The 24824-nt window shown below is 49.8% G+C and overlaps 2 protein-coding genes across 2 annotated transcripts; one reads left to right on the top strand and one right to left on the bottom strand.

The window, feature by feature from the left end:
• Positions 1105 to 8323, top strand: RAET1E (retinoic acid early transcript 1E). Its single transcript, XM_018053349.1, has 6 exons — positions 1105 to 1669; positions 2522 to 2689; positions 3694 to 3957; positions 4198 to 4479; positions 5326 to 5465; positions 5829 to 8323. The coding sequence occupies exons 2-5, from the start codon at positions 2617 to 2619 to the stop codon at positions 5370 to 5372; spliced, it is 666 nt and encodes a 221-aa protein (XP_017908838.1). The 5' UTR covers positions 1105 to 1669; positions 2522 to 2616; the 3' UTR covers positions 5373 to 5465; positions 5829 to 8323.
• LOC102185264 (NKG2D ligand 3-like) lies at positions 11697 to 23584 on the bottom strand. The gene is made up of 5 exons (XM_018053341.1): positions 23486 to 23584; positions 14631 to 14894; positions 14118 to 14393; positions 13351 to 13486; positions 11697 to 12207 (listed from the first exon to the last, which is right to left on the bottom strand). Exons 1-4 carry the CDS (start codon positions 23571 to 23573, stop codon positions 13359 to 13361), a joined length of 756 nt encoding a protein of 251 aa, XP_017908830.1. The 5' UTR covers positions 23574 to 23584; the 3' UTR covers positions 11697 to 12207; positions 13351 to 13358.

The following is a 24824-nucleotide window of genomic DNA, read 5'->3' on the forward strand; positions in this document are numbered from 1 at the left end:
ACTTGTCCCAGACTTGATCACAGACCACCTAGAAAGGCGGTGGGAGTGACAGAACAGTCGGAAGAATAAACAGCCTGCTGCCATGTATTTTATTTAGCTCATCTATTTATTTCAGTTCAGTTTAGTCACTCAGTCGTGTCCGACTCTTTGCGACCCCATGAACCGCAGCACGCCAGGCCTCCCTGTCCATCACCAACTCCCAGAGTCCACCCAAACCATGTCCATTGAGTCGGTGATGTTATCCAACCATCTCATCCTCTGTCGTCCCCTTTTCTCCTGCCCTCAATCTTTCCCAGCATCAGGGTCTTTTCAAATGAGCCAGCTCTTCATATCAGGTGGCCAAAATATTGGAGTTTCAGCTTCAACATCAGTCCTACCAATGAATACCCAGAACTGAACTCCTTTAGGGTGGACTGGTTGGATTCCCTTGCTATCCAAGGGACTTTCAAGACTCTTCTCCAACACCACAGTTCAAAAGCATCAATTCTTTGGCACTCAGCTTTCTTCATAGTCCAACTCTCACATCCATACATGATCACAGGAAAAACCATAGCCTTGACTAGACGGACATTTGCTGGCAAAGTCATGTCTCTGCTTTTCAATATGCTATCGAGGTTGGGTCATAACTTTTCTTCCAAGGAATAAGCGTCTTTTAATTTCATGGCTCCAGTCACCATCTGCAGTGATTTTGGAGCCCAGAAAAATAAAGTCTGACACTGTTTCCCCATCTATTTCCCATGAAGTGATAGGACCAAATGCCATGATCTTCGTTTTCTGAATGTCGAGCCAACTTTTTCACTCTCCTCTTTCACTTTCATCAGGAGGCTCTTTAGTTCCTCTTCACTTTCTGCCGTAAGGGTAGTGTTATCTGCATATCTGAGGTTATTGATATTTCTCCTGGCAATCTTGATTCCAGCTTGTGCTTCCTTCCAGCCCAGCGTTTCTCATCATGTACTCTGCATGTAAGTTAAATGAGCAGGGTGACAATATACAGCCTTGGTGTACTCCTTTTCCTAGTTGGAACCAGTCTGTTGTTTCGTGTCCAGTTCTAACTGAGCTGCCCTTATAAAGAATGCCATCCATGAAGGACTGACTTGGGGCAGCTGGTCAGGTGGCCAGGAAACACAGGATAGGCTGATAGAGAAGAGAGGGGCGGAGCCTGAGCGCCTGGAAACTCGCCCGGGCAGGACCGAGAAGTCGCCCGTGGCTCCTTGGCCGGCCCCCGTCCCAGGTCCTGGATCCCCGAAGTCACCGCGGCGGCGCCCAACTGACAACCGGAAAGAGCCTGGTCATCACCCCCAGCCCTGGGCACTTCCTTACAGAGACTCACTCACCGGCCGGGCGGGCCTCCCGGCGCGCCGTCCCCCGAGCGCAGCACCTCGGCCCGGGGCCCCTCTTCCGCGCCCGCCCGGGGTCCCCGCTCCAGCGACGCCTCTCCGAAGCCGCCGGCCGAGCTTCCCCCGAGCCGGGGCCACGGGGCGTCGGGCTGAGATTCGAAAGAGCGATTCAAACTGAAAACCCCAAAACGAAACCCCGAGGAGAGTTTCGGAACTTCCCTTGTCGCTGTGAACTCAGTCTCAACCTGCGCTGAAGAGACCTTGGCTGGACCGTGCAGGCGAGGGCCGCGCCCCGCCGATCGCAGGAGCCGGGTGCGGAGAAGGAGTGGGCGGTGAGGACAATCCAGGACGGGCCCCAGCAAATGTTCTGTCTTCTCTCGCCACCCCGAAGCCACCAGCCCGGAGACCGCGGGGTTGAGCCACCTGCGCGGCGGATGTGGTGCTGGAGACGGGTAGCGCAGGGGAGGGAGCTGGGAAAGGCGGGAGGGGGCCGCTGCTGCTGCTTGACTCGGGAAGATCTGTCAATGTTTTGCCTTGAGCTTGCTTCTCCGGGTCCTTAGGAGGACTTCGCCACTTCCGGATGAGCAAACGATAATAAATTCCCGGCTGTTCTGGAGCTCGGCTCCAACAGGACTATTGGACCCTGTTGTACACCCTCCTCCGATATGGCAGACCTGGTGGGGTCGGCCGCTGCTAGTTTGATTAACAGAAGGGAATGATAACCCACTCCAGTATTCTTGCCTGGAGAATCCCATGAACAGAGTAGCCTGGCAGGCTATACAGTCCATGGGGTCGCTAAGAGTCCGACACGACTGAGTGACTAACGTAGGGAATCGTAATCATCACAGAGAAAGTTTGAGAGGTTAGGATGGGAAGTGGATGTAGGAGAAAAGAAGGGATAACTGAGCAGGAGATGGCAGCGGCAGTGGCAGTGGGGTGTAGGTAACTGAGGAAGTGAGTTCAAAGATCAGAGCAGGAAGTGGTTCAGGGAATGAGCAGAAGAGCCAACAAAACGTGGGCTTTGCTTGCTCACACCAGGAAGGGGCTTTTTTGGAGGGAGGATAGTTATTCAAAGTGAATTTGGCTTTGTAATGTCATGACTATTTTTTTTAAATGAGTAATTACATTTGAAACTTAAGAAATGCTTCCTGGGTATAAGTGTTATTTTTCTTGTTTTTCAACAGGGCTTCCTCAGTCTGGGACTGAAGACTTTGGGCGGTGCCAGGAGACAGAGGTATAGACACAGCCCAGGCTACCTTTCCTAAAGCTGCAGGGAGAAATGTCAGTGGCTCACACCGCAGGTCATCTTTTGCTGACACTGCTGCTGACAGAAGCCGGGAAGACTCTGGGCAGTGAGTGTCCTGGATCTGGGGCTCTGGTGGGGAAGAGGGGGACATGAGAAAATGGGGAGGGAAGGGACTCCACCCTGGTGGGTGCCTGTCCACCTGCTCTTAGGACAGGGTGTGGTTTAGCTGGACTGGCTGCCAGGAGGGGACACCCTGCCTTCCGGGACCCCACCCAAGGCATGGTGCCTGGGCCTGTGTTCCTGTAGCAGTGTTCCCTCTCCTGGCAAGCCCCACCTCCTACTCCAGTAAGACTTTCCTGATGACCAGGGACCCATCGTGAATGCGGCATGTGCCCTATGGCATCCTTCTCCCCATTCTGTTGAAAGTCTTGTCTGTTCAGATAGATTTTAAGTCTCTAGAAACCAGACACTGTCTTCTGTTTTTGCTGCCTCACAAGCTGGCATGTGCATGCTTAGTCACTTGCTGCTGCTGCTGCTGCTAAGTCGCTTCAGTCCTGTCTGACTCTGCGACCCCATAGACAGCAGCCCATCAGGCCCCCCCATCCCTGGGATTCTGTAGGCAAGAATACTGGAGTGGGTTGCCATTTCCTTCTCCAATGCATGAAAGTAAAAAGTCAAAGTGAAGTCGCTTAGTCGTGTCCAACTCTTCGCGACCCCATGGACTGTAGCCTACCAGGCTCCTCCGTCCATGGGTGTGTCCAACTCTTTGCCAGCCTACAGACTCTGTAGGCTCCTCTGTCCATTCTCCAGGCAAGAATACTGGAGTGGATTGCCATTTCCTTCTCCAGGGATCAAACTTGGGTCTCCTGCATTGCAGGCAGATTATTTACTTCCTGAGCCACCGTATATCAGATAAATCTTCCTGCTAATAGTATATGGACGGAAAAGATCCATGGTGGCATCAAAGTGTTTAACTAAAGCTCAGACAGTTAAAGGAGAGGGAGGACTGAAGATGCAGCAGAGGAGAGGGTCTGGGATAGAGACCCCTCCCTCTGCAACCAGCCCCTGGAGGAGGAAACTCCCAGACACACCTGTGGTTTTCTCTCACAGATGCCCATTCTCTGTGCCTTGACCTCACTATCAAATCTCAGTCCAAATCTGGCCAGCCCTGGTGTCAAGTCCAGGGCTCTGTGGACGCAAAGCCTTTCCTTCAGTATGACAGTGACAGCAACAAGGTCAAACCTTTGGGTTTGCTGGGAAAGGAGGTAAACGACATGAAAGTGTGGACTGAATTGAACCAAACACTGGCAGAAGCAGGAAAAGAGCTCAAGATGGTCCTGCCTGTCATCAAACTGGACAAAAAGGAGATGAGGGGTAAGTATGGGAAGGGGGTGGGGAGCTGGAGACAGCAAGAGAAAGAGTGCACACAAGGAGAGGATTCCTGTGAAAGGACTGAACATGATCCAGCTTTAGAGACCCGGTGGACCTGATGGGTAAGAGGGGGAGGTCATGGTCGGAAGATCACAGGCCCCTAGATGTGCAGACACATTTGAGTGACTGGGGAGGAGGGACTGTGGAGAGTCCAGAAAGATTCATTGTGTGTGGGGGGTACAGGTCCTCCCACCCTGCAGGTCAAAATGTGCTGTCAGCGTGAAGCTGAGCAATGCTCTGGTGCATCCTTGCACTTCAGCCTCAATGGACGGACAGCTCTCCTCCTTGACACCATGAGCATAACCTGGACAGTCATCGATCCTGGAGCCACAGGCATCAAGGAGGAGTGGGAGAACAACCAGGAACTGGCAGAGTATTTCAGGAAGATCTCAACAGGAGACTGCAGTTATTGGCTTAGGGAATTCCTGAAACACTGGGAGAACATGCTGCTCCCAGAGCCCACAGGTAACTGAGCGGGGTGTGAGGGAGGTGGTATCTCTCTTCAAAGGTCTAGAGCCTTCATGAGTGGATGTGAGCACATATGTGTGTGTAATTGAAAATATGATGGATGGATGGAGTGACTGATCTCTTGGTGGACTTCCTGTCTGGAGAGTCAGTGATGGGCATAGCACAGAACTTGCCAGCATCCTCCTGTCCCAGCTCACCTCCCTCAGCACAGGAGCCCCCTTCCCCATTAACCAATGACCCAGACCCCAGGTACTGCACGATGGTCCCCAAATCTATATATGCATTCTGTTTGCAGGCCTTCTCTCCCTCCTGACATATTGGCCCTTTAACCAGCTCCAGTGTCATTTAATGAAGCCCTTATCCCTTCCCAGACAGAATTAAGTGCCCCCAATTGTGTCCTCCTCAAAAAGGACTCCTCACAGTAAACAAGTCCACCTGAAAGACAATCAGATGGACACTTGCTGTCTCAGTGACTCAGATGGTAAAGAATCTGCCTGCAAGGCAGGAGACCCGGGTTTGATCCCTGGGTTGGGAAGATCCCCTGGAGTAGGAAATGGTAACCCACTCCAGTATTCTTGCCCAGACAATCCCATGGACAGAGGAGCCTGGTTGGCTACAGTCCATGAGCTCTCAAAAGAGTTGGACATGACTGAGCCACTAACACAACTCAGGAGAAATATTAGTTCCATGAAGACAGAGCACAAGCCCATTAATCTTTCCATACCCAGACCTGAAGCGTGCCTTCAAATGAGTCAGTAACTATATGGGGAACGTGCTAAGGACAGCAGGTGCTGAGGAAGGTGTATTCTTAAATTTGACAAGGCTTTTGCTTTTTCATTTTAGAACCACTAATAATGGCCCCAGATATCAGCCAGTCGGCATCCATCTGATTGGTTGCTTGCATTATCCTATTGATCATCACCCAGTTAGTTCTAATTGCTTCATCGTCATGAATCTTATGAAGAAATCAGGGACCATAGCAGGTGAGAAGCCAGCCGGCCTCTGGCTCCTAGGCAGGCATGTTGTGATCAGGACTTGGGAGAGGTGAGCCTCGGGTCTCACCAAGCCGCTGTCCACTGGACCCATCTTTACCAAGATGATGTTCTGTCTTTGTCTTGGGCCCCCACACTTCCCTGTAGGGTTGGGAACAACCCTGTTGTTGGGGTAGAAGAGGCTGGTGCGGGCAGCAGGACAGTGCAGTGGGGGTGGGGATGAAGACAAGTGTCTTCTCCTTTGGGGGCCCCAGGTACGAGATGTCGACGGGGTGGGGTAGGGTGTTGTCCTGAGATCTTACTCAGGCTTTCCCAGCCCTTTGATGAAAAAAACCTTTTGTTCTCTGATGATAGCATTATCTAGCTGAACATTTCCCCCAGTGTTCTAACAGCTATTCCATCATTTGGATGTTTCTCCCTGGACTATGAGAAGGTACAATGTTAACCCAACTCTGCGTGGCAAACACTGACCCTTGATGACAGTCTGGCTGTTGATCTCATATACTACCTTCTACTCAGAGTGGGGTTTAACAAGAAGGTAAAGAAGCTTATGCTTAAGAATTCCTTCACTTTCCACGACTGTTGATGGGCCCTTAAGATGTATTGACTTGGTCATTTGGAGGATTTGCAAAAGTCAAATATTTGCCCACAATCAGTTAAGACTTCCAATTCTATTCTTTCCATCAGACTTCCCTTCATGTGGGGTGGAATTGGGATGGGGGCAGGGTTGGCATTTTTTTAATTCTGTTAAGAAGACAATGCATTAGGGATATACTTCTGTGATTTAATGAGACATAATTTATGTGTTCACACTCACTTTCATGTATAGTTAAGTTAACACATGCTTTTATGGGCTGAATGTTCTTAATTCATGTGATAAAATCCTCACCTCCAGAAAGACTTGTTGAAACCACTTAGTCGGCGGTGTGCGGTTATAGTCTGTGTTGTGATACAATAGGAAGTATACGTTTGGTCAGAGTCCTGGTTCCTGGAGCAGAGTTTCTAAAACCCACATTTTGGTAGCATATTTGGTGTTCTGAGTATAGAAAAACAGCTTTTCTTTAGAGACCTAGCAGATTAATACATATGCAGAAACCACAGTCAAGTGCTAACTGCCTAGATGTCATGACACAAAAGTATGAGGCTACCAGTTGAATTATCATGTAGATTAATATGCATATTAACATACTAACATGTTAATGCATAAAAATGTATCCAGGACAGAAGAAAGGATAAAGTGTGATATAGCCAGAAATGGAACACTATAATGCAATCAATAAAGAATGAATTACTGCAGTAAAAACATAGATGCCTCATAAAAAGGATTTGAGAGGCAAGTGCTGGACACAAAAGGATACGCTGTGGTACTCCTCTATTTGTTGTGTTATATGATTGTGCAGTTTAACTGAATTATCTTTTTAAGATGTATTTATTTTTGGTTGTGCTGGGTCTTCACTGCTGTGTGTGGCCTTTCTCTACTTGCTGCTCTCTAGTTACGGTGCAAGAGGCGCTCACTGTGATGACTCTTCTTGTAGCAGCGTGCAGGCTGTAGGCTGTGGGCTTCAGAAGTTGGGCACACAGGCTCAGCAGTTGAGGCTCCCAGGCTCCAGAGCACAGCCGCAGTATTTGTGGCCCATGAGCTTAGCTGTTTCACAGCATGTGGGATCTTCCCGCACAGGGATTGAACTCGTGTCTCCTGCATTGGCAGGCAGATTCATTACCAATGAACCACCAGGGAAGCCCCTAATCGAATTATTAAAAAGACATTCTAAGCTTGCTTCTAAATCACGTCTCAATAATTTATGGATGAAGATTAGATGTTCCATGACTTGCAACCAGGAAATTATGCATACTGGAAAAGATATTATTTAAAGGACTACCCACAACCTGGATGGACACTTATCAGGTGCTCTAAACCAGCTCATGCACAACAAAACTGTAGAGAATTAGCTCTTGGATGAATATTTTCCACTTAGAAAGGGCGACTGCACTGAACTGGCTAACAGAACACTGCTGACGTCAGAAACACCTAAAAACAATGCTCAAACACAGAGGATGTTTGAGCTCATACATTCATACCAGGATGAGAAGAAGACAACATCGGAAAAAATTTTAACCTTTCAGTTTTCACTAATGTCTAGACAAACTTGAAGTTTTCTCCTGTCAGGAATATATTCAGTGATGCAGAGAATTCAATTATACACTGTACCTTTTTTGCCCAATGAGAATCACATGAATGTTTATTGAAACTCCTTTATTTTAGGGGCCCAAATGTGGTGAAGTCCTACCATTAGGTGAAGGAGACCTCACCTGGAAATAGGGTGTGTGCAGATGTAATCCAACCAAGGTGAGGTCAGCGTAGATTAGGTTGGGCTCTAATCCAAAGACTAGTGCCTTTACCAGGAGGCACGCCTTTAAAGAAATGTAGGCACGCAAAGAAGAGATGTACCGGGAGCCAGCGTGAGGAATCCTGTCCATGGCAAAGGTCGTGAGAAAGGAAGCCAGACATACGCAAAGGCGTGATCTGGCTTCAGGGCTTCCCTCTGGATTTTCCTGAATGTCTACCCCCCAAAACCAGAGTCTGCCTGCCTTATTGTACTGTGCCTTCCACTCTTCTGACATATCAGGGGGCCATCACCGATCTACTTCCTCTAAAAGGAGTTAACTTAGGGATCCAGTTAACAGTCTCCTGCATATAAAAAGAATGTCTTGGTTTAAACCCCTTTGATGGCTTTCTGACTTACCTGACCGGTCTGCCCGGACTTTTAAAACTTTTGATTGTTTACGGCCCCCAACCGCGAGAGGCACAAAGCTTACAGCATCTACAGATACAGAGCCTTTTCTAAAGAGCTAAAAATTATATTGGTGACGGGTTTCACTGTTGAGTCAATGACTGCTGCCAGGCCTCCATATTCTTTATCTTTTAGGCACCTGAAGGATATTAATCCATGTAATTGGGATATAGAAAAAGGAATATAGTAGTTTTGATGTTAGCAACACTAGACTTTTGAGTTAATTACTTTTCTCCTTGTTATAAATCACTGTACTTCTTTCATTGTTATAAACTGTTGTGTACCTTGCTATGTAAGAATGTAACTTTATTTAGTGCTTTCTGAGAGTGGCACCAGACTTTGGGAAGAACAACACTATTAAGGCAAGTAAGTCTTCTGGTTGACAAACCCTTATCAGAAAAGGGCCGTAAAATGTTAATTGGCCTTCTGGCCAGAAGATGATGTAAATCACCTAAGACTTGTGTATACAACTAGGTATGCAGAGAGAAAGCCTGGTCTCCATCAGAGTCAGGGCTGCTGACGCTGCATAATTTTGTATTATCCATTGATCTCTATGTACAATCAAAAGTATAAAAGGCCCTTCCGGACAATAGAGGAGGGGCCAGTCACTGGAAAGACTGGTTTCCCCCGTGTCTTCTTTACTCTATTTTCTGGCTGAATTCCCATCTGGGGCGTGAAGGCTCGCCATGTCTACTTACTTGCCCTGGCTTCTAAGATCCACGAGAGAGGGAGCCCAAGGCGGGGCACCCTCCGCTATTCAAACAGGCGCCTGTGGCCTAACGTAGATGGTGCAAACCTCTTGTCCTTAGGTTTTATTAGTTCTCCGCGTAAACCAAGTTATTCAGCCTCTTTTCTCCATTAAATTTTCCTACTATACTATTTCTTCCTAATCTCTTTTTATATTTCTAAATAAATAAGTTTTTCCTCGCCTACTTTGTCCCTGCATCGAATTACCCTGGATCCACTGGGGCTAGACCCTGGAAGAGATGGATATAGGAAAACAAGACACACAAGTGTCATGGAAGGACAGAAGTAGACACTGGAGCTACGCAATGCCAAGTGTTTCTGGCAACCACCAGTGCTCTGCATAGTACCTCAGTTGTGTCTGACTCTTTGCGACCCCATGGACTGCAGCCCACCGGGTTCCTCTGTCCATGGGGATTGTCCAAGCAAGAATACTGAAGTGGGTTGCCATTTCCTTCTCCATGCAACCACCAGTAGTCAGGAAGAGAAAAGATGGAGCCTCCCTTAGAGCCTTCAGAGAGGGCCCTACTGACAGCTTGATTTCAGACTTCTAACCCTCACAATCTGGAAAGAATAAATTTTGGTTGTTTCAAGCCATAGAGTTTGTGGTCATTTTTATGAAGACTTCACTGTCCCAACCAGCTTGAGGGGGCTTATGTTGCATTCCCAGCACAAAGGGAACTGGTGAGCAAGAAGGAAGGCAGGAGAGCAGTTTTAGAAAAGAGCCAAGAAACAGACCCAGGGATGTCTAGAAATGTGACACCTAGTAGACGAGGAAAGAAATACCAGTGAAGGGTACACTGATCAACACATGACAGCGGGAGTACGGGCTAATCCTGTAACTAAAGAGGATTTCTATTCAGCAAGACACACAAACATTCATTTTAGGTTGATTAATGCATGAAGGTGACTGTTCGTGGGGGCTTGGGGCTGTATGCCAGTTGGAGCATGTTTGCTGAATAGTTTCAGATATGGGGCTGGGGCATTAAAAAGAGATGGCACATTTCCAGGTAGGACCCAAGCAGAGACCTAAAATTCCTGCTTGGCCCTGGGGCAGAGTCCTGGCAGCCAGCCTCTTCCCAAAACAACGCTGAGCTGTGTGTGGCTTTGCGGCAGCTGCAAGGCCCAGTATCTTGGGGAGAACTCGTCAGTGTGACTGTGTGTGTGTGTGAGAGAGAGAGAGAGAGAGAGAGGGTATACGTGAGAGGAGGAGGGCAGAAGAGAGGAGTGCTGTTAGTTGCTTGATCCTGTCTGCCTCTTTGCGACCCTGTACCTTGTAGCTTGTTTAACTTATATGCAGAGTACATCATGAGAAACGCTGGACTGGAAGAAACACAAGCTGGAATCAAGATTGCCGGGAGAAATATCAATAACCTCAGATACACAGATGACACCACCCTTTTGGCAGAAAGAGAAGAGGAACTAGAGAGCCTCTCGATGAAAGTAAAAGAGGAGAGTGAAAAAGTTGGCTTAAAGCTCAACATTCAGAAAATGAAGATCATGGCATCCAGTCCCATCACTCTATGGGAAATAGACGGAGAAACAGTGGAGTGTCAGACTTTATTTTTGGGGGCTCCAAAATCACTGCAGATGGTGATTGCAACCATGAAATTAAAAGACACTTACTCCTTGGAAGAAAAGTTATGACCAACCTAGATAGCATATTCAAAAGCAGAGACATTACTTTGCCGACTAAGGTCTGTCTAGTCAAGACTATGGTTTTTCCAAGGTCATGTATGGATGTGAGAGTTGGACTGTGAAGAAGGCTGAGCACTGAAGACTTGATGCTTTTGAACTGTGGTGTTGGAGAAGACTCTTGATAGTCCCTTGGACTGCAAGGAGATCCAACCAGTCCATTCTAAAGGAGATCAGCCCTGGGATTTCTTTGAAAGGAATGATGGTAAAGCTGAAACTCCAGTACTTTGGCCACCTCATGCAAAGAGTTGACTCATTGGAAAAGACTCTGATGCTGGGAGGGATTGGGGGCAGGAGGAGAAGGGGACGACAGAGGATGAGATGGCTGGATGGCATCACTGACTTGATGGGCGTGAGTCTGAGTGAACTCCAGGAGTTGGTGATGGACAGGGTGGCCTGGCATGCTGCGATCATGGGGTCGCAAAGAGTCGCACACGACTGAGCGACTGAACTGAACTGAGCGACTGAACTGAACTGAGCGACTAAACTGAACTGAAGTCTTGGGAACAGCAAGGAGAGATAAGAAAGATAAGAGAGATAACAAAGCCTTCCTCAGTGATCATTGCAAAGAAACAGAGGAAAACAATAGAATGGGAAAGACTAGAGATCTTGTCAAGAAAATTAGAGATACCCAGGGAACATTTCATGCAAAGATGGGCTCAATAAGGGACAGAAATGCTATGGACCTACCAGAAGCAGAAGAGATTAAGAAGAGGTGGCAACAATACACAGAAGAGCTATACAAGAAAGATCTTCATGACCCAAATAACCACAACAGCAGCAGCAGCATAATAAATGGGCTTTCTCAGTGGCTCAGATTGTAAAGAATCTGCCTGCCAATACAGGAGACACAGCAGACGCGGGTTCAGTCCCTGAGTTGGAGAGGTCCCCTGGAGAAGGAAATAGCAACCCACTTCAGTATTCTTGCCTTCAGAATCCCATGGACAGAGGAGCCTGGCAGGCTACAGTCCACAGGGTCCCAAAGAGTTGGACCTGACTGAGTGACTAACACTTTCACTTTAAACATAATAAATTATTAAGGGAAACAGTCATGAATAAAACTTCACCTTATTGAAAATAGGCTGAGGTGATTTCTCCAGACACAGAATCACTGAGTTCTGTAATAGCAGATAGTATTTTTCTTGCAATATCATTTGTAAGAACGAGGTCACGAGGCTGAGTCTAATTATCCACAAACTAGAATCAGATGATAAATGTCCTGTTTGTGGAGATTTCTTCAAGTACTTGAACATTTCAGTGTGGAAATACCATCACTTAGCACCAGGAGAAAGTGGCGAAATAAATTGTTCCTGTTTTTTTTTTTTTTAAGATGCTGTGTAGGATTTCGTCAAGTGTGATAAAGCCCATGAGATGATTCATCTACTGTGTCGTCATAACCAGAAAACACTGAGGATTCATGGGGTCTGATCTCCTGGATTTGAAGTGAAGAGCAGGAGAAAGGCAGAGAGAGCACCTGTCAGGCTTCCTGGGAGCACTGTCTCCTGCAGAAAAGAGACAGGTGTTGGTCCAGGGGGCTGAGGAACTCCTGTCACTTTCCTGCGGTGGCCCCTCCCAAGCCCCCCTCCAGCCCAGCCCTCACTGAGGGGTTCCTATGTCCGCCACCCCCACCCCCACCCCAGGCCCAGCAGCTTCTTGTCACCTCCTCCTTCCTTCCTGCATCACAGTCACCCCAGGCCCTGACACCCCCTGCTCAGGCTCAGGACTGGAGCCAGTGAGGAATTAATCCCTTTACTCAGGTCCGGAACCTCCCCGAGGGGGGCCTAAAGGACCAGGGAGCAGGTCCCTAGAGAAGGGCCCTTGCTTCCTGACAGCCTTGGGGGGCTGCAGGCATACCTCCTTCCTAGGCTCTCCTCTAGCCTCGGAGCCAGCAGCACACACAGTTCTCAGGACCAGGGTCCCTGCCCCCATCTCCTCCTGGTCCCCCAGGCTGGGCGCCTCCACCCCAGCTCAGGCCCACCCATCCTGTCACCTCTGCTCGAGACAGGGCCGCTCAGTGATGGGGCTCTGGGTCCCCAGAGGAGGCTGCTGATGTGCAGGCTGAGTCACAACTGCAGCTGCTCCAGGAGCACAGACCTGGCCTCAGCCCTTCTCCTGTGGGGCTCCTGCCTTGTGTGCTTGACCCATACCACTTCCTGTGAGAACAGGCCTTTGGAGGAGGGTCTGCAAAGGCCTTGCCACCCCTTCCTCCTGGGATGAGAGCCCGGCCCCTCTCATCTTGGCCCCTGGGTGGGTCCCCTCCCCGCTGACACAGCACGTGGAGCCCCCATGCTGCTCTCAGCCCCAGTGAGTCCTGCCCTCCCCCTAAGTGCCTGCTGTTCTCACATCACCTACCCTGGGCCTTACCAGCCAGCAGTCTGTGCTCAGTCAGGGGACTTCGATAAACCCTCTTAACTTCCAACAGGCCCTCAGCTGCCCCACTTCCCACTGTCATCTGACAGGACCTTTCAGAACTGAGGCCTGAGCTTGTCTGACTTCTTGCTCTCAGGTTATATGAGGCCTTGTTCACCTGCTCATTTACAGGATGAGGAGGTTCAGTGAGGGGCAGGGCTTGGCTGGGATTTCCCTCCCTGTCCTCACACCAGGCCCCGTGCCCCTGCCTTCCCTCTGAATTCTGCCCTCAGTACCTCTTCTTCTAATGGATACAAGCGATTATGATGCCTATTATGACAAAACTGGTGACGAGCACAGGGAGGATCCAGGTGATCTGCTTGATGGCTGTGGCCGTGGACTTCACTGTATGGGGGCCCATGGTCGGTGATGCTGCAAAGAGAGTAAGAGTGAAGCCCTTGTCCAGACCCCAAACTCGGCAGATGCCTCCTCACCCCCCTGACTCAGTACCACGACTGTGCAGACAGCTTGCACCCATCACACGGAGGCCCCTGTGATAGATCCCCAGGCGAGATGGGGGGAAGGGAGGAGCCCAGTCCTCACGGGGCTCTGACAACTAACGGGGAGCAAGGTTTCCAACACAGCCACTCAGTCCCGCTGTGACATCAGAGACGGTGACCTCCTCAGGAGCTGACAGCAGAGGCGGTATTGACAGATTTCCAGAAGAAGGACTGGTGACATGAAAGAAGATTCTGGAAAGAGGGTACAGGGAGAAATAAATCCCAGAAATCAAAAAGATGTCTACAGGATTTGGATCAGCAAAAATCCATGTTCAGTCTTCCAAAGGCCTGTGCTGTTAGGAGAGACGTCAGGAGTGGAAGAGGAAGGAGGATGACAGAGCATCCCTGGGCCATTGCTCTCCCAGGAACAGCTCACCTCTGACAGATCACATTCTAACACAAACACACACACACACACACACACACACACACACACACACACACAGGAGTGGGTCCATGTCACCATGAGAGGACGACCACTTTCTCCTACTCTTCTCACTTACCCGAGGTCTTCAGCATTTTCTCCCAGCACACCAAGAAAGCCTGAAGCCAGGCCCGACAGCCTCCCATGGAGACCATCCTGAAGAAGTCGGTCACAGCCCTGTCATTCTCCCATTTCTCTTTCATCTGTCTCCCTCCAGGATGAACCATTGTGCAGTGTCCATTCTCCGAATCAAAGACGAGGCACAGCTGTCCATTGAAGCCAAACTCCCAGGATGCATTGGTGAGTCCATTGTCTTCACGCCAGCATGTCATCCTGGCCTGCAGGGGCAGAGGGCCTGATCCCACGGAAGGATAGAAAGAGCTCAGCCTCTGGGCTTGACAAATTCTTACCCACCTGGGTCCACCTCTCCTGGGCCCAGATAATCTGGCCCTGGTCTCTCCTGCAACAGCTGCTCTTTCCACTGGACTACTAGGGAAGGACAGTATTCAATTTTTTTCTTTTTTTACCCGAAAACAGTGGATGCAGCTAAGCCCCGAGTCTACTGCTCCAACATTTGGATTTTCTAACTCACCCTTGTCTGTGTGTTTCTCCGGTGTAACGTCAGGCACCTGCTCCTGTAGCAAGTCTCCAGTGTCTCTGAGTGTGACAGTCTGTGTTTCCCAGGTGCTCATATTTTTCACTTTCTCTCCCAATGGACTCATGTACATGATCTGAGCTGTACCACAGTCGTAGGAGAGAAAGACGTTTTGATCAACTTCTCCTTGAACCTCACACCATGGCTGATCATCTCTGGGCTGAGGATCAATGGTGAAATTATAGGAAAGAGAATGAGCATCTGTGAAGGCAAAACACAGTGAGGGTGAGGTTGGGGAATAAAAGACCATGAAGCCCCTTCCCCCAGTTTTGTGAGAGTGGATTAAAGTGCAGGGCAGGCTGACAGAGCAATGACATCCCACAACACACACCATACACTCCTTCTTATGGAGAAGGAGGAGTCCCCTGCCTGGCAAATTTCACACATCCTGGGTGTGTCCCCTTGTCCACCAGGTCTGTTCCCAGCATCATAACCTTTGCAGAGACGTGCCAGGCTGCTATGCAAGAAAAGTCTAGATGACAGAGCACTGTCAGAATCTAACCCCGGGTCCTGTGAGAGATGGGGAGCCTGTGGGGATGCTCCTGAGGAAGCAGGATCACAGGGAGAAGGGCAAGAGGCGACGAGTGAGCACAGAACCCAAGTCGGAGAAGGAAGAGTTAATAAATACGGGTCACAGGACTTAGCAAGGCTGGGGAGACACTGCTGATCTCCCACTAGGATGGGTCTCAGAAGCCTGGAGAAAGGCCTGGCCCACATGGCATGAAAGAGAAAGTCCAGAACTTCCGAGGCAGGTGGTAGAGGAGGGCATCCAAGGCTCAGAGGAGTGAATGTGCCAGGGCAGACACGGAATGAAAGGACAGGAAAGTGTCCAGGCCACCAGGCGCCATGGGAAAGCCTGATGGAGTATATGGAGCCCGAGAGGAAAGCATGGATGAGAAGCATCTCCAACAGCTCAAGGCTGACTTTTGTGGAAATCAGGGATAGTGGTAGGAGACCATGTTCCCGTGGGCTTCCAGCAGGAACAGGATGGATAATGGGGAAAAATCAGATTCCAGGTGGAGTGTTGTATGTCAGGAGCAAAGTTGGTACAATGGTCAACGTGATTAGTGAAAGTCACTAGTTGTGTCTGACTCTTGTGACCCCCATGGACTATACAGTCCATGGAATTCTCTAGGCCAGATTACTGTGATGGGTGGCCTTTCCCTTCTCCAGAGGATCTTCCCAATTCAGGGATCGAACCCAGGTCTCTGCATTGCAGGCAGGTTCTTTACCAGCTGAGCCACAAGGGAAGCCCAAGAATACTGGAGTGGGTAGCCTATCCCTTCTCCAGCGGATCTTCCCGACCCAGGAATCGAACTGGGGTCTCCTGTGTTGCAGGTGGATTCTTTACCAAAGAGCTATCAGGAAAGCTGAAAGTGATTAGAGAGTCCCAATGCCAGCCAGGGCCTGACTGCCGAGAGCACAATGCTGGCTCAGAGCACAGGGTGATCTAGAGGCAGAGAGATGGTCAGTGAACCTGGATGCAAACTGCTTGATTGAGAGACAGAAACCAAGGAGAGACAAACACAAGACTGGATGATCAGCAGGCTGAAAGCAGCCATCCCTCCCAAACATCCCTACCAAAATTCCCAGGACTGAGCTACTTCTCAGAAGGCATCACCAGAGAAAGAAGTCCCATCCCAGTGAGGAGGGCCCTTTCATCACCACAGCAAGTGCAGAAGTCCTTCCATTCTCTCCCAATGAGCCACATGGTGATTTACTGGGGTAAGTCAGTCCAATGCTTTGGCCACCTGATGTGAAGAACTGACTCATTGCAAAGGACTGTGATACTGGGAAGGATTGAAGGCCAGAGGAGAAGCGGACGACAGAGGATGAGATGGCTGGATGGCATCACCGACACGATGCACGTGAGTTTGAGTAAGCTCTGGGAGTTGGTGATGGACAGGGAAGCCTGGCAGGCTGCAGTCCATGGGGCCGCAAAGAGTCAGACACCACTGAGTGACTGAACTGAACTGGAACTGCAGAAGGAGAAACTACCCCCACATTCATATGGGACCCAGTGTGTTGCTAACACCACGCACAGGACTGTAGCATGATCATGGCCCCCGTGCTGTGAAGTGATGCTCCGAGGGCCAGGCAATTAATAGACACCTGTCCCAGGTTCTGCTAACAGTGGTTATCTCTAGGTCCACAGATCCACTCAGTGTCCATTGCACATGTCCTGGACTTCTGACATGAATGGACAGTCTGTGTTGTTAGTAAACTACCATGGGTGAGGGTACCATAGTCGTGAATTCCACATTCATTCTTCTGACCCTCACTCCCCATCCCCTGATAGTACATGTAAACAACATCATCTCCTGGAGGAAATCATGGAAACGAGTACCAACCTACAGTCTCCCTAGGCCTGCAGAGCTGTGGTCCCTATCTTATCTCCACTGAATTACCACTGAGGTCCTAGGTTCCCTCTAATGGTACATATGACACATTTCAGGCTTCACAGACCCTAGGTCTCTGCTGCAACTGCTGTCCTGGCACAAAAGCAGTCACAATGATGAATGATGAGTGTGGCTGGACCTGCTTCTTGGGCAGATGACCCAACAGAACCAGTGACGTCGTAGCTATCTGTGTTCAGAAGGGTGCTACGTGCTGTATGTGGCATTTTACTTGGAGGCTCACAACACAGACTCCTAGTGTCCTGAAGAAAGGACACACCACTTGCAGTGAGAAAGCCCATACCATTCAGTGTGGCTCCTGGTATGGTCCTGGGGCCTGGCAGAGATGAGGCCTCTGGTCATGGAATGTCAGAGTTGCCCAGCATGATCTGGGTTCACCAACCCCTAACCATTAGTTCAGATAGGCCAGCCGTCATAGGATAGAAGTGATTATGTGGCTTGGCATAACCAGGGCCACAGGGAACAAATCAGATGTACCAGCAGGGGACCTAGGCCTGACACCAGAGTTGATTCAGGGCCACTATCCCCTGATCACATCTGTGACTTCATGCAGTGTCCCCTCCGGCTCCTTGAATCAAGGAAGCCAGTCTACAGCAGAGGGGGTGCATTAGCCCATAACAGCCAGACCCACACTCCTATCACAGTCCCACCACCATAAGCTTCAAGGCAGGACAGGGTTTGTTTCTGGTTCATAAACAGACAACTGAGGCAGCTCTTGGATGATTCTCTAGGGAATGGGTCACTCATTACTGGGGTCAGAAACCGGGACAGTGGACAAGTCTGGTTCTCAGTTGATTTATACATTATATTTGGCTCCTGCTGCTCCCCAAATGCAGAAGCTCCTTTTGCACCCAGATACAGATACCAAATTGCCTAAAGAGACCTTGAGATTTACTTTCTTCTGTAGAAGAAAAATCTGTCAACTCCTACCTTAATCAATAACCATTATAGGCTGCTGCTGTCCCAATTCCTAGACACTATGACTGTGGGAGCAAAGGGTAGGCGTGGATATGCCCAGCCTCACCCTCGAGCCCTGTGTCACACTCTGGGAAACCCTGTTCCCGTCCCTCCTAAGTTAGGTCCTAGGGGCCAGGTCAGAGGGGTTTGCTGGGTGAGTTATCAGACAAAGGGATAAGATGCCAGTTGACAGAGGGCATGTTTAGACTCTCTTCAAGAGACAGACAGCTGTTGGAAGCCCTGAGCTTCTTGGGATCATGGAAAAATGGGTAATAAATGGTCTTGTAACCAAAAGGGCCCTAGGGTGCCTTAGAGGGAAAGACCCGCCCCCATGGTATCTGTCTGCGTTTTGTTTGTAGAAAAGTTTTAGTCAGCCAGGCCTCCTGTGAGTCTCAAAATGGTGGTTTAAGAGTTAAGGATTAGAACATGTGAAGTTGGAGAAAGGAATACTCCTTAGGCTGGGAAACTGGTAACAATTTAGACTGTGGGCAGCCACATTACAGTGTCATGAAATTCCCAGTTCCCTGAAAGATAACAAAGAGCTGACACAAGCCTCAAGTTGTTTCTACAGGAAGCAGACCCCCAGCACATAAAAACTGCTGGCTGCAAGCACACAGACCCCCAGATTGGTTGAAAGCATAAGCTTGGTGGTGCTCAAATATTCGCCTTGTGCCAACCACCCTGACTGTGCTCAAGACACTGATGCGCCCTGCAGCAGCCACCTCTGCCCCCTTTCTAACCTGGAAACTTGGAGACGGTCTGAGGACTTTAGGCCACTATTTTCCCGGGGCTCCTGAGCAAACCAACTTGTCCTTTTCAACCACTTGTTACCTTCATAGGTGGTAGGATCTGAGTCATAACCAGCTTCAACTAGTAACAGCCTGAGCTGTCTGGGAGGAGCTTTGACTCCAGGGAGGCGCTGATCAGTGGCTAGGTATTCAGTGCCTTCCTCATGATGCATGTGTAATTAAAAAATAAATAAATTGAATTCTTTAATTTTTCAAGTGTTTTAAAAAATTCATTTTCTACTTAAGCCAGCCTTGAAGATAAGCACAAAATCTGTTTACTTTTTTTTTTTTTTTTTCCTACGCAACACAACTCGGGCACCCATTCTGTGCATAGTACTGTTCTAAGTGCAGCAAAAGGGATTTTTGACAATTGACCTGACCCAAACCCACATCTGGCACTGAGAAATGCTAGGATCTGCCAAATTTAAGATGTTTCAGTAAATTCCTCTCCTACTTTCACCAAAGTAAGAAGGCAGAACTCCTCTGTATTAAAAAAAATTTTAAAAGGCAACTTTCCATGAAAGAGTAGTTTGTTTCTATTGTATTTTTTTCTTTTTTTTTCCTTCTAGCTTTTAAGTTTTCTTCCTCCAACACTGCTTTTTCTTGTACAAGGCGAGAGCATTTTTTCATTTTTCTTTTCCTAAGACAAAGTATTTCATCTTATAAACAAATAATTCCCAGGACTAGTGATAAATATTTTTTAAAAATGAAAGAAAGAAAGACAAGAAAGAAACAAGGGTTTCCCTGGTGGCTCAGCAGGTAATGAATCCACCTGCAATGCAGGAGACCCCAGCTCAATTCCTGGGTCAGAAAGATCCCCTGGAAAAGGGAGAGGCTACCCACTCCAGTATTCTTGAGCTTCCCTGGTGCCATCTAGCTTCTTTCCTAGATGGTAAAGAATCCACCTTCAATGTGGGAGACCTGGGTTCAATCCCTGGGTTGGGAAGATCCCCTAGAGATAGGAAAGGCTATCCACTCCAGTACTCAACCCTGGAGAATTCCACGGACTGTATAAGGCCATGGGGTTGCAAAGAGTCAGACAGGAGTGAGCAACTACTCATGGCAGATTCAAGGATGAATCATCTACGTGGCCGTGAATGACACACCACAGCTCTCCATTACTGGGCTGAGGATCAACAGTGAAGTTGTAGCAAAGAGAGTGAGCTCCTGTGAAGGAAAACGCAGGTGAGGACAGGTTTTGGAGAAGACCCATTACCTCCTCCCCCAATTTATGTGAGAGCAGAGGAAAGCTGCAGGGCTGGGTTGGTAGAGCAGGAAGGCCCCTCTGCTCCCAACACCACCTACAGGCTGAGCAAGTGGAGAAACCACACAACATTATCTCTACTCTGCTCATAAGGCCCACACAGAACCGAAAGCTACAGAAAGGAGAATTCACAACTGGGGTCACAGGACTTAGCAAGGCCAGGGAGATGCTGCTGATCTACCACTTTGATGGGTCTTGGGATCCTGGAGAAGGCCTGGCCCACATGGCATGAAAGAGAAAATCCAGAACTTCCGAGGCAGGTGGTAGAGGAGGGGATCAAAGGCTCAGAGAAGTGAATGTGCCAGGGTGGGCACGGTATGAAAGGGCAGGAATTTGTGCAGTCCCCCAGGTTCTATGGAGCCCGAGAGGAAAGAACGGATGAGAAGCATCTCCAACAGCTCCAGGGTGACTTTTGCTGAGGGTCAGGGATGGTGGTGGGATTGGTGTTCCTGTGCGCTTCCAGTAGGAGTGAGGATGGAGAAGGCGGAAGAGCTGATGCCAGGGGGAGTGCCCTATGTCAGAAACAAAGCAGATGCAGCGGCCAAGGGGACCAGAGAGCCCCACTGTAGCCAGGCCTCACTGCAGAGAGTACCACGCTGTCTCCTAGCACAGGGCGATCCTAGAGGCAGACAGATGAGCAGTGAGCCTGCTAAAAACTACACAATTGAAAGGAAAAATTATATAAAAAACAGAGACAAACACAAGGCTGGGTGTTCAGGAACCTGAATGCAGACATCCCAACAAAATGTCCAGGTCCTTTGTGCAGCATCCAGCACTGAGTCAGGTCTTATATTCAGAATCCATTCCTAGAGACAGAGATGCCAGGCATCAGCAAGGAGGGCCCTCTTATCACCACAGCAAGTGCAGAAGTCCTTCTGGCCTTGGAAGCCACACGGTCATTAACTGGGGTAAGTGCACACTTGGCAGAATGCCACCCCCACATTTATGAGGTCCAAGGGTGGGACTGTCATCATGTCCAGCAGTCTGAAACATCGTCATGGCCCGCCTGTTATTACTGTGGTGCCTGAGGTCTGTGTAAGGAATACACATCTGTCCCACGTCCTGCCCACAGCAGTGTCACCCATCCACCGGTCCTCATAGTGCTCATTTCACATCCACTGCATTTGCATATGAATGAAAAATCTTCACAGTTAGTAAGTTACCAGGTGGTGAGGGCCACCATAGAAGCGATTTCCAAGTTCACACTTCTGACACTGACCTTTATCCCCCCATAGTACATGTAAGCAATATCATATTCTGGAGAAAATAACAGAGAGGAGTACCAACCTACAACCCTCCAGGGCTGCAGAAGTGTCGACCCTATCCGATCTCCATTTAATTCCCAGTGTGTCCATAAATTTCTATAATTGTACATATGACATATTCAGGCTCTGCAGATCATGGTTTTCTGTTACAACTGCTGTCCTAGCACAAAAGCAGTCACAGATGAGTGTTGAATGATGACCTGCTTCTTGGGCAGATGACCCAGCAGAACCTGTGACGTCAGAGGTATCTGTGGTCAGAAAGGTGCTATGTGCATTTTACGTGGAGGTTCACAACACAGACCCTTTATGTCCTGAAGCAAGGCCATGTGATTTGCAGTGGGGAATACGACACCATTTAAATGTGGCTCCTGGTATGGTCCTGGGGGCTGGTGGAGGTGAGGCCTCTGGTCATGAAATGTCAAAATTGTCTATCATGATCTGGGCTCATCAAACCCTAATCGTTAGTTCAGATAGACCAGCCATCAGAGGATTAAAGTGATATTGTGGTTTGGCATAAGAAGGGCCAGAAGCAACAAATAAGAGAGAGCAGCAGGTGGCCTAGGCCTGACATCAGAATTGTTGTAGGACCACTATTCCTCCGGGCCGGCCCCCGTGGCTCAGCAGTAAGGAATCCACTTGCAATGTCGGAGGTGGAGTAGATGTGGGATCTATCCCTGAGTGAGAGAATATCCCGTGAAGGAGAGCATGGCAACCCACTCCAGTGTTCTTGCCTGGAGAATCTCTTGGACAGAGGACCCTCGTGGGCTATAGTCCATAGGATCATAAAGAGTTGGACATGACTGAAGCGACTTAGCATGCACACACCACTCTGCTCATGCCTGAGGCTTCATGCAGTGTCCCCTATATCTCCATGGACCAAGGAAACCACTCTAGAGCAGAGGGGGTCAGGGGACATTAGCCCATATCTGCTGGACCCACACTCCTTTCACATTCACACCACCAAGAACCTACAAGGTAGGATAGAGCAAGTTTTTGGTTCACCAACAGGCAGCTAAGGCATTCCTTGCACTAGTCCCTAGGGGATAAGTCATCTGTTACTGTTTTGTGACCCAGGGAAGTCACATGGTTCTTTAGGTTTTTTCAGGTCGTCTTTTCCTGCTCTTGTAGCACAAACGTGGAGATGTATAATGCACACAGACACCAAATGGCCTGTCGAGACAAACATTTACTCTCTATCTTTTGAAGAAAAGGTTCTCCAACTCCTGTCTTAAATAATAGCTATTCTAGGCCACTGTCTCCATAGTCTCAGGGAATATGAATGTGGGACCGAAGGGTAGAAGTGGGGGTGCCCATCCTCACCCTCGTGCCCTGTGTCACACACTTTGGGAAACTCTTCTCCCATCTCTCCTGCTTTATGTCCTGGGGGCTAGGCTGGGAGGTTTCTGCTGGGGTGAATTCTCAGGCAAGAAGATAGGATGCCAGTTGAAAGAGGGCAGGTTTAGGATCCCTTCACAGATGGGAAGTGGTTGGAGGCTCTGAGGTTCTTGAGATGGGGAGGAATTCGGGAAAAAAATAGTGTTGTAACCAAGCAGGACTCTAAGGAAGCTTCCTAGGACATACTCCACCCATCTCCCCGCCCCGCCCTCCTGCACTGGGCCCCCCACTTCCCGCCCAAATGGCGGACTCCACCTAGACCCTTGCCCATCTCCCGCCGCCTCTCCTGCGGCCAAGGCAACTGGTCAGACTCCACCCAGCCTTCCCCTGAACCCCCGTGGGTTCGGTCCCTCGGAAGCGGCCGCCACCTTTCCTGCACCCGCTTCAGTGACTCCGAATCCTGACGGGGGAGCCCGGGGGGCTACAGCAGCATTTCGTGACGCCGACCTACCTCTCACGTCTCCCTGCCTTCCCTCCCTTCCTGCTGGGATTCCTTTTTCACCCAGATCTTGTCTTTTCCCTGCAGGGGGACGGCAACCAGCCGCGAGAGGAGGCGGGGAGCAGGAGCCCAGCGGGAAAGGAGCGCGCGGAGCTTTAAAGCAGGGAGGCGGCCCAGCCTCGTGTTCCCCGAACCGCCTCGGACACCGCGTCCCTCTCGGGTCTTATGGCCCCATGTCCTCTCCTGGCAGATTATCCCCGAACTCACCGCCTCGCGCTGTGCAGAACCGGGGAGCCACGAGGAGCACCAGAGCCGCGAAACCAAGACGCGCTCCGGGGCCAGCCTTCCAGCCCATCACCAGCTGGAGACTGGTTGGATCCGACTTCGCGGGGAGCTATTTATAGCCCGCCCAGCTTTTCAGTCGGTTCTCCGCCCCAGTCTCCTCCCCTCGTCACTGACGCCGGGCAGTAGCCGCCCCCTCGTGACTCACTCCTGTCCCTTCCAGTCCCTCCCCGTTTCTTTTCTCCTCCGAGTCCTTCTCGCCCCTGAACCTTCCTCCCCATTCCCGCCTGCTGTCTTCCTGCGGTGGTGGTTTACTGGCTCAGTCGTGTCCGACTCTTGCGACCCCGAGGGCTGTAGCCCGCCGGGCTCCTCTGACCATGGGGATTCTCCAGGCGAGAGGACTTCAGTGGGTCGCCATGCCCTCCTCCTTGGGATTTTCCTGACCCTGGGATCGAAGCCGGATCTCCTACGTTGTAGGCAGAGTCTTTACTGACTGAGCTTCGAGGAAAGCCCTACTTTTCTTTAAAAGACTCGATTCCCCCTGCACCCGCCCCCCCCCCCACTCAAAAAAAAACACCACCCCCACCGGAAAACTCTGCGGATCTGTGGAAAGGGCCTGGAGAGAGCCCTTAACTGCAGTGTCATCAGCAATATATTTTCTAGTAGTTTCTGTCCCAGCGTAGTCCTAGACATTTCGTGGGCCAAAGTAACTGCTCATTAGAAAGGGTTTGAGGACTGAGTCCGGAACCCGATTTACAGGATCCGCGTGGAGACGGGGAGCCTGTGCTCCCCCGGGCGCCCCCTGGCGGTCGCCCTGGCTGCTAGTTCTACTCTGGTGCCTTTGGGCATGCTAAGTTGCCTCAGCCATGTCTGACTCCTAGTGCCCCATGGACTTTAGCCCACCAGTCTCCTCTGTCCATGGGGATTCTCTAGGCAAGAATACAGGAGCGGACTGCAATGCTCTCCTCCAGGGGATCTACACTGTGGCCTGTGTGATCCATTTTCTTACCCCCCGTAATTTACTTCTATGCAGTGTCCAAGCAGCATTGAGCATCTCAGGTTTACATCTCAGGGCTATCCACTGATGAAGAGTGAGATCATCCATCACTCATTGGGGCTGACAAGACCTCCTGATTCTTGGGAAGGGGGTCTACCAATGACATTGAGAGGTCAACATCTGTGACAAAGGGATCCACCTCTCCGTTATCATGGGGCTCTTGGCCTCTGCTTCAGGGGTGACTGAGCCCTGAGCTCGGAAGGTCGTGCTGACACCTCAGCACGGGCAGTGCTCCATTTCATGTCTTGTCACTGAGTGAGGCTGTGT

Source organism: Capra hircus, chromosome 9, assembly GCF_001704415.2.
Source record: "Capra hircus breed San Clemente chromosome 9, ASM170441v1, whole genome shotgun sequence".
Lineage (NCBI taxonomy): Eukaryota > Metazoa > Chordata > Mammalia > Artiodactyla > Bovidae > Capra > Capra hircus.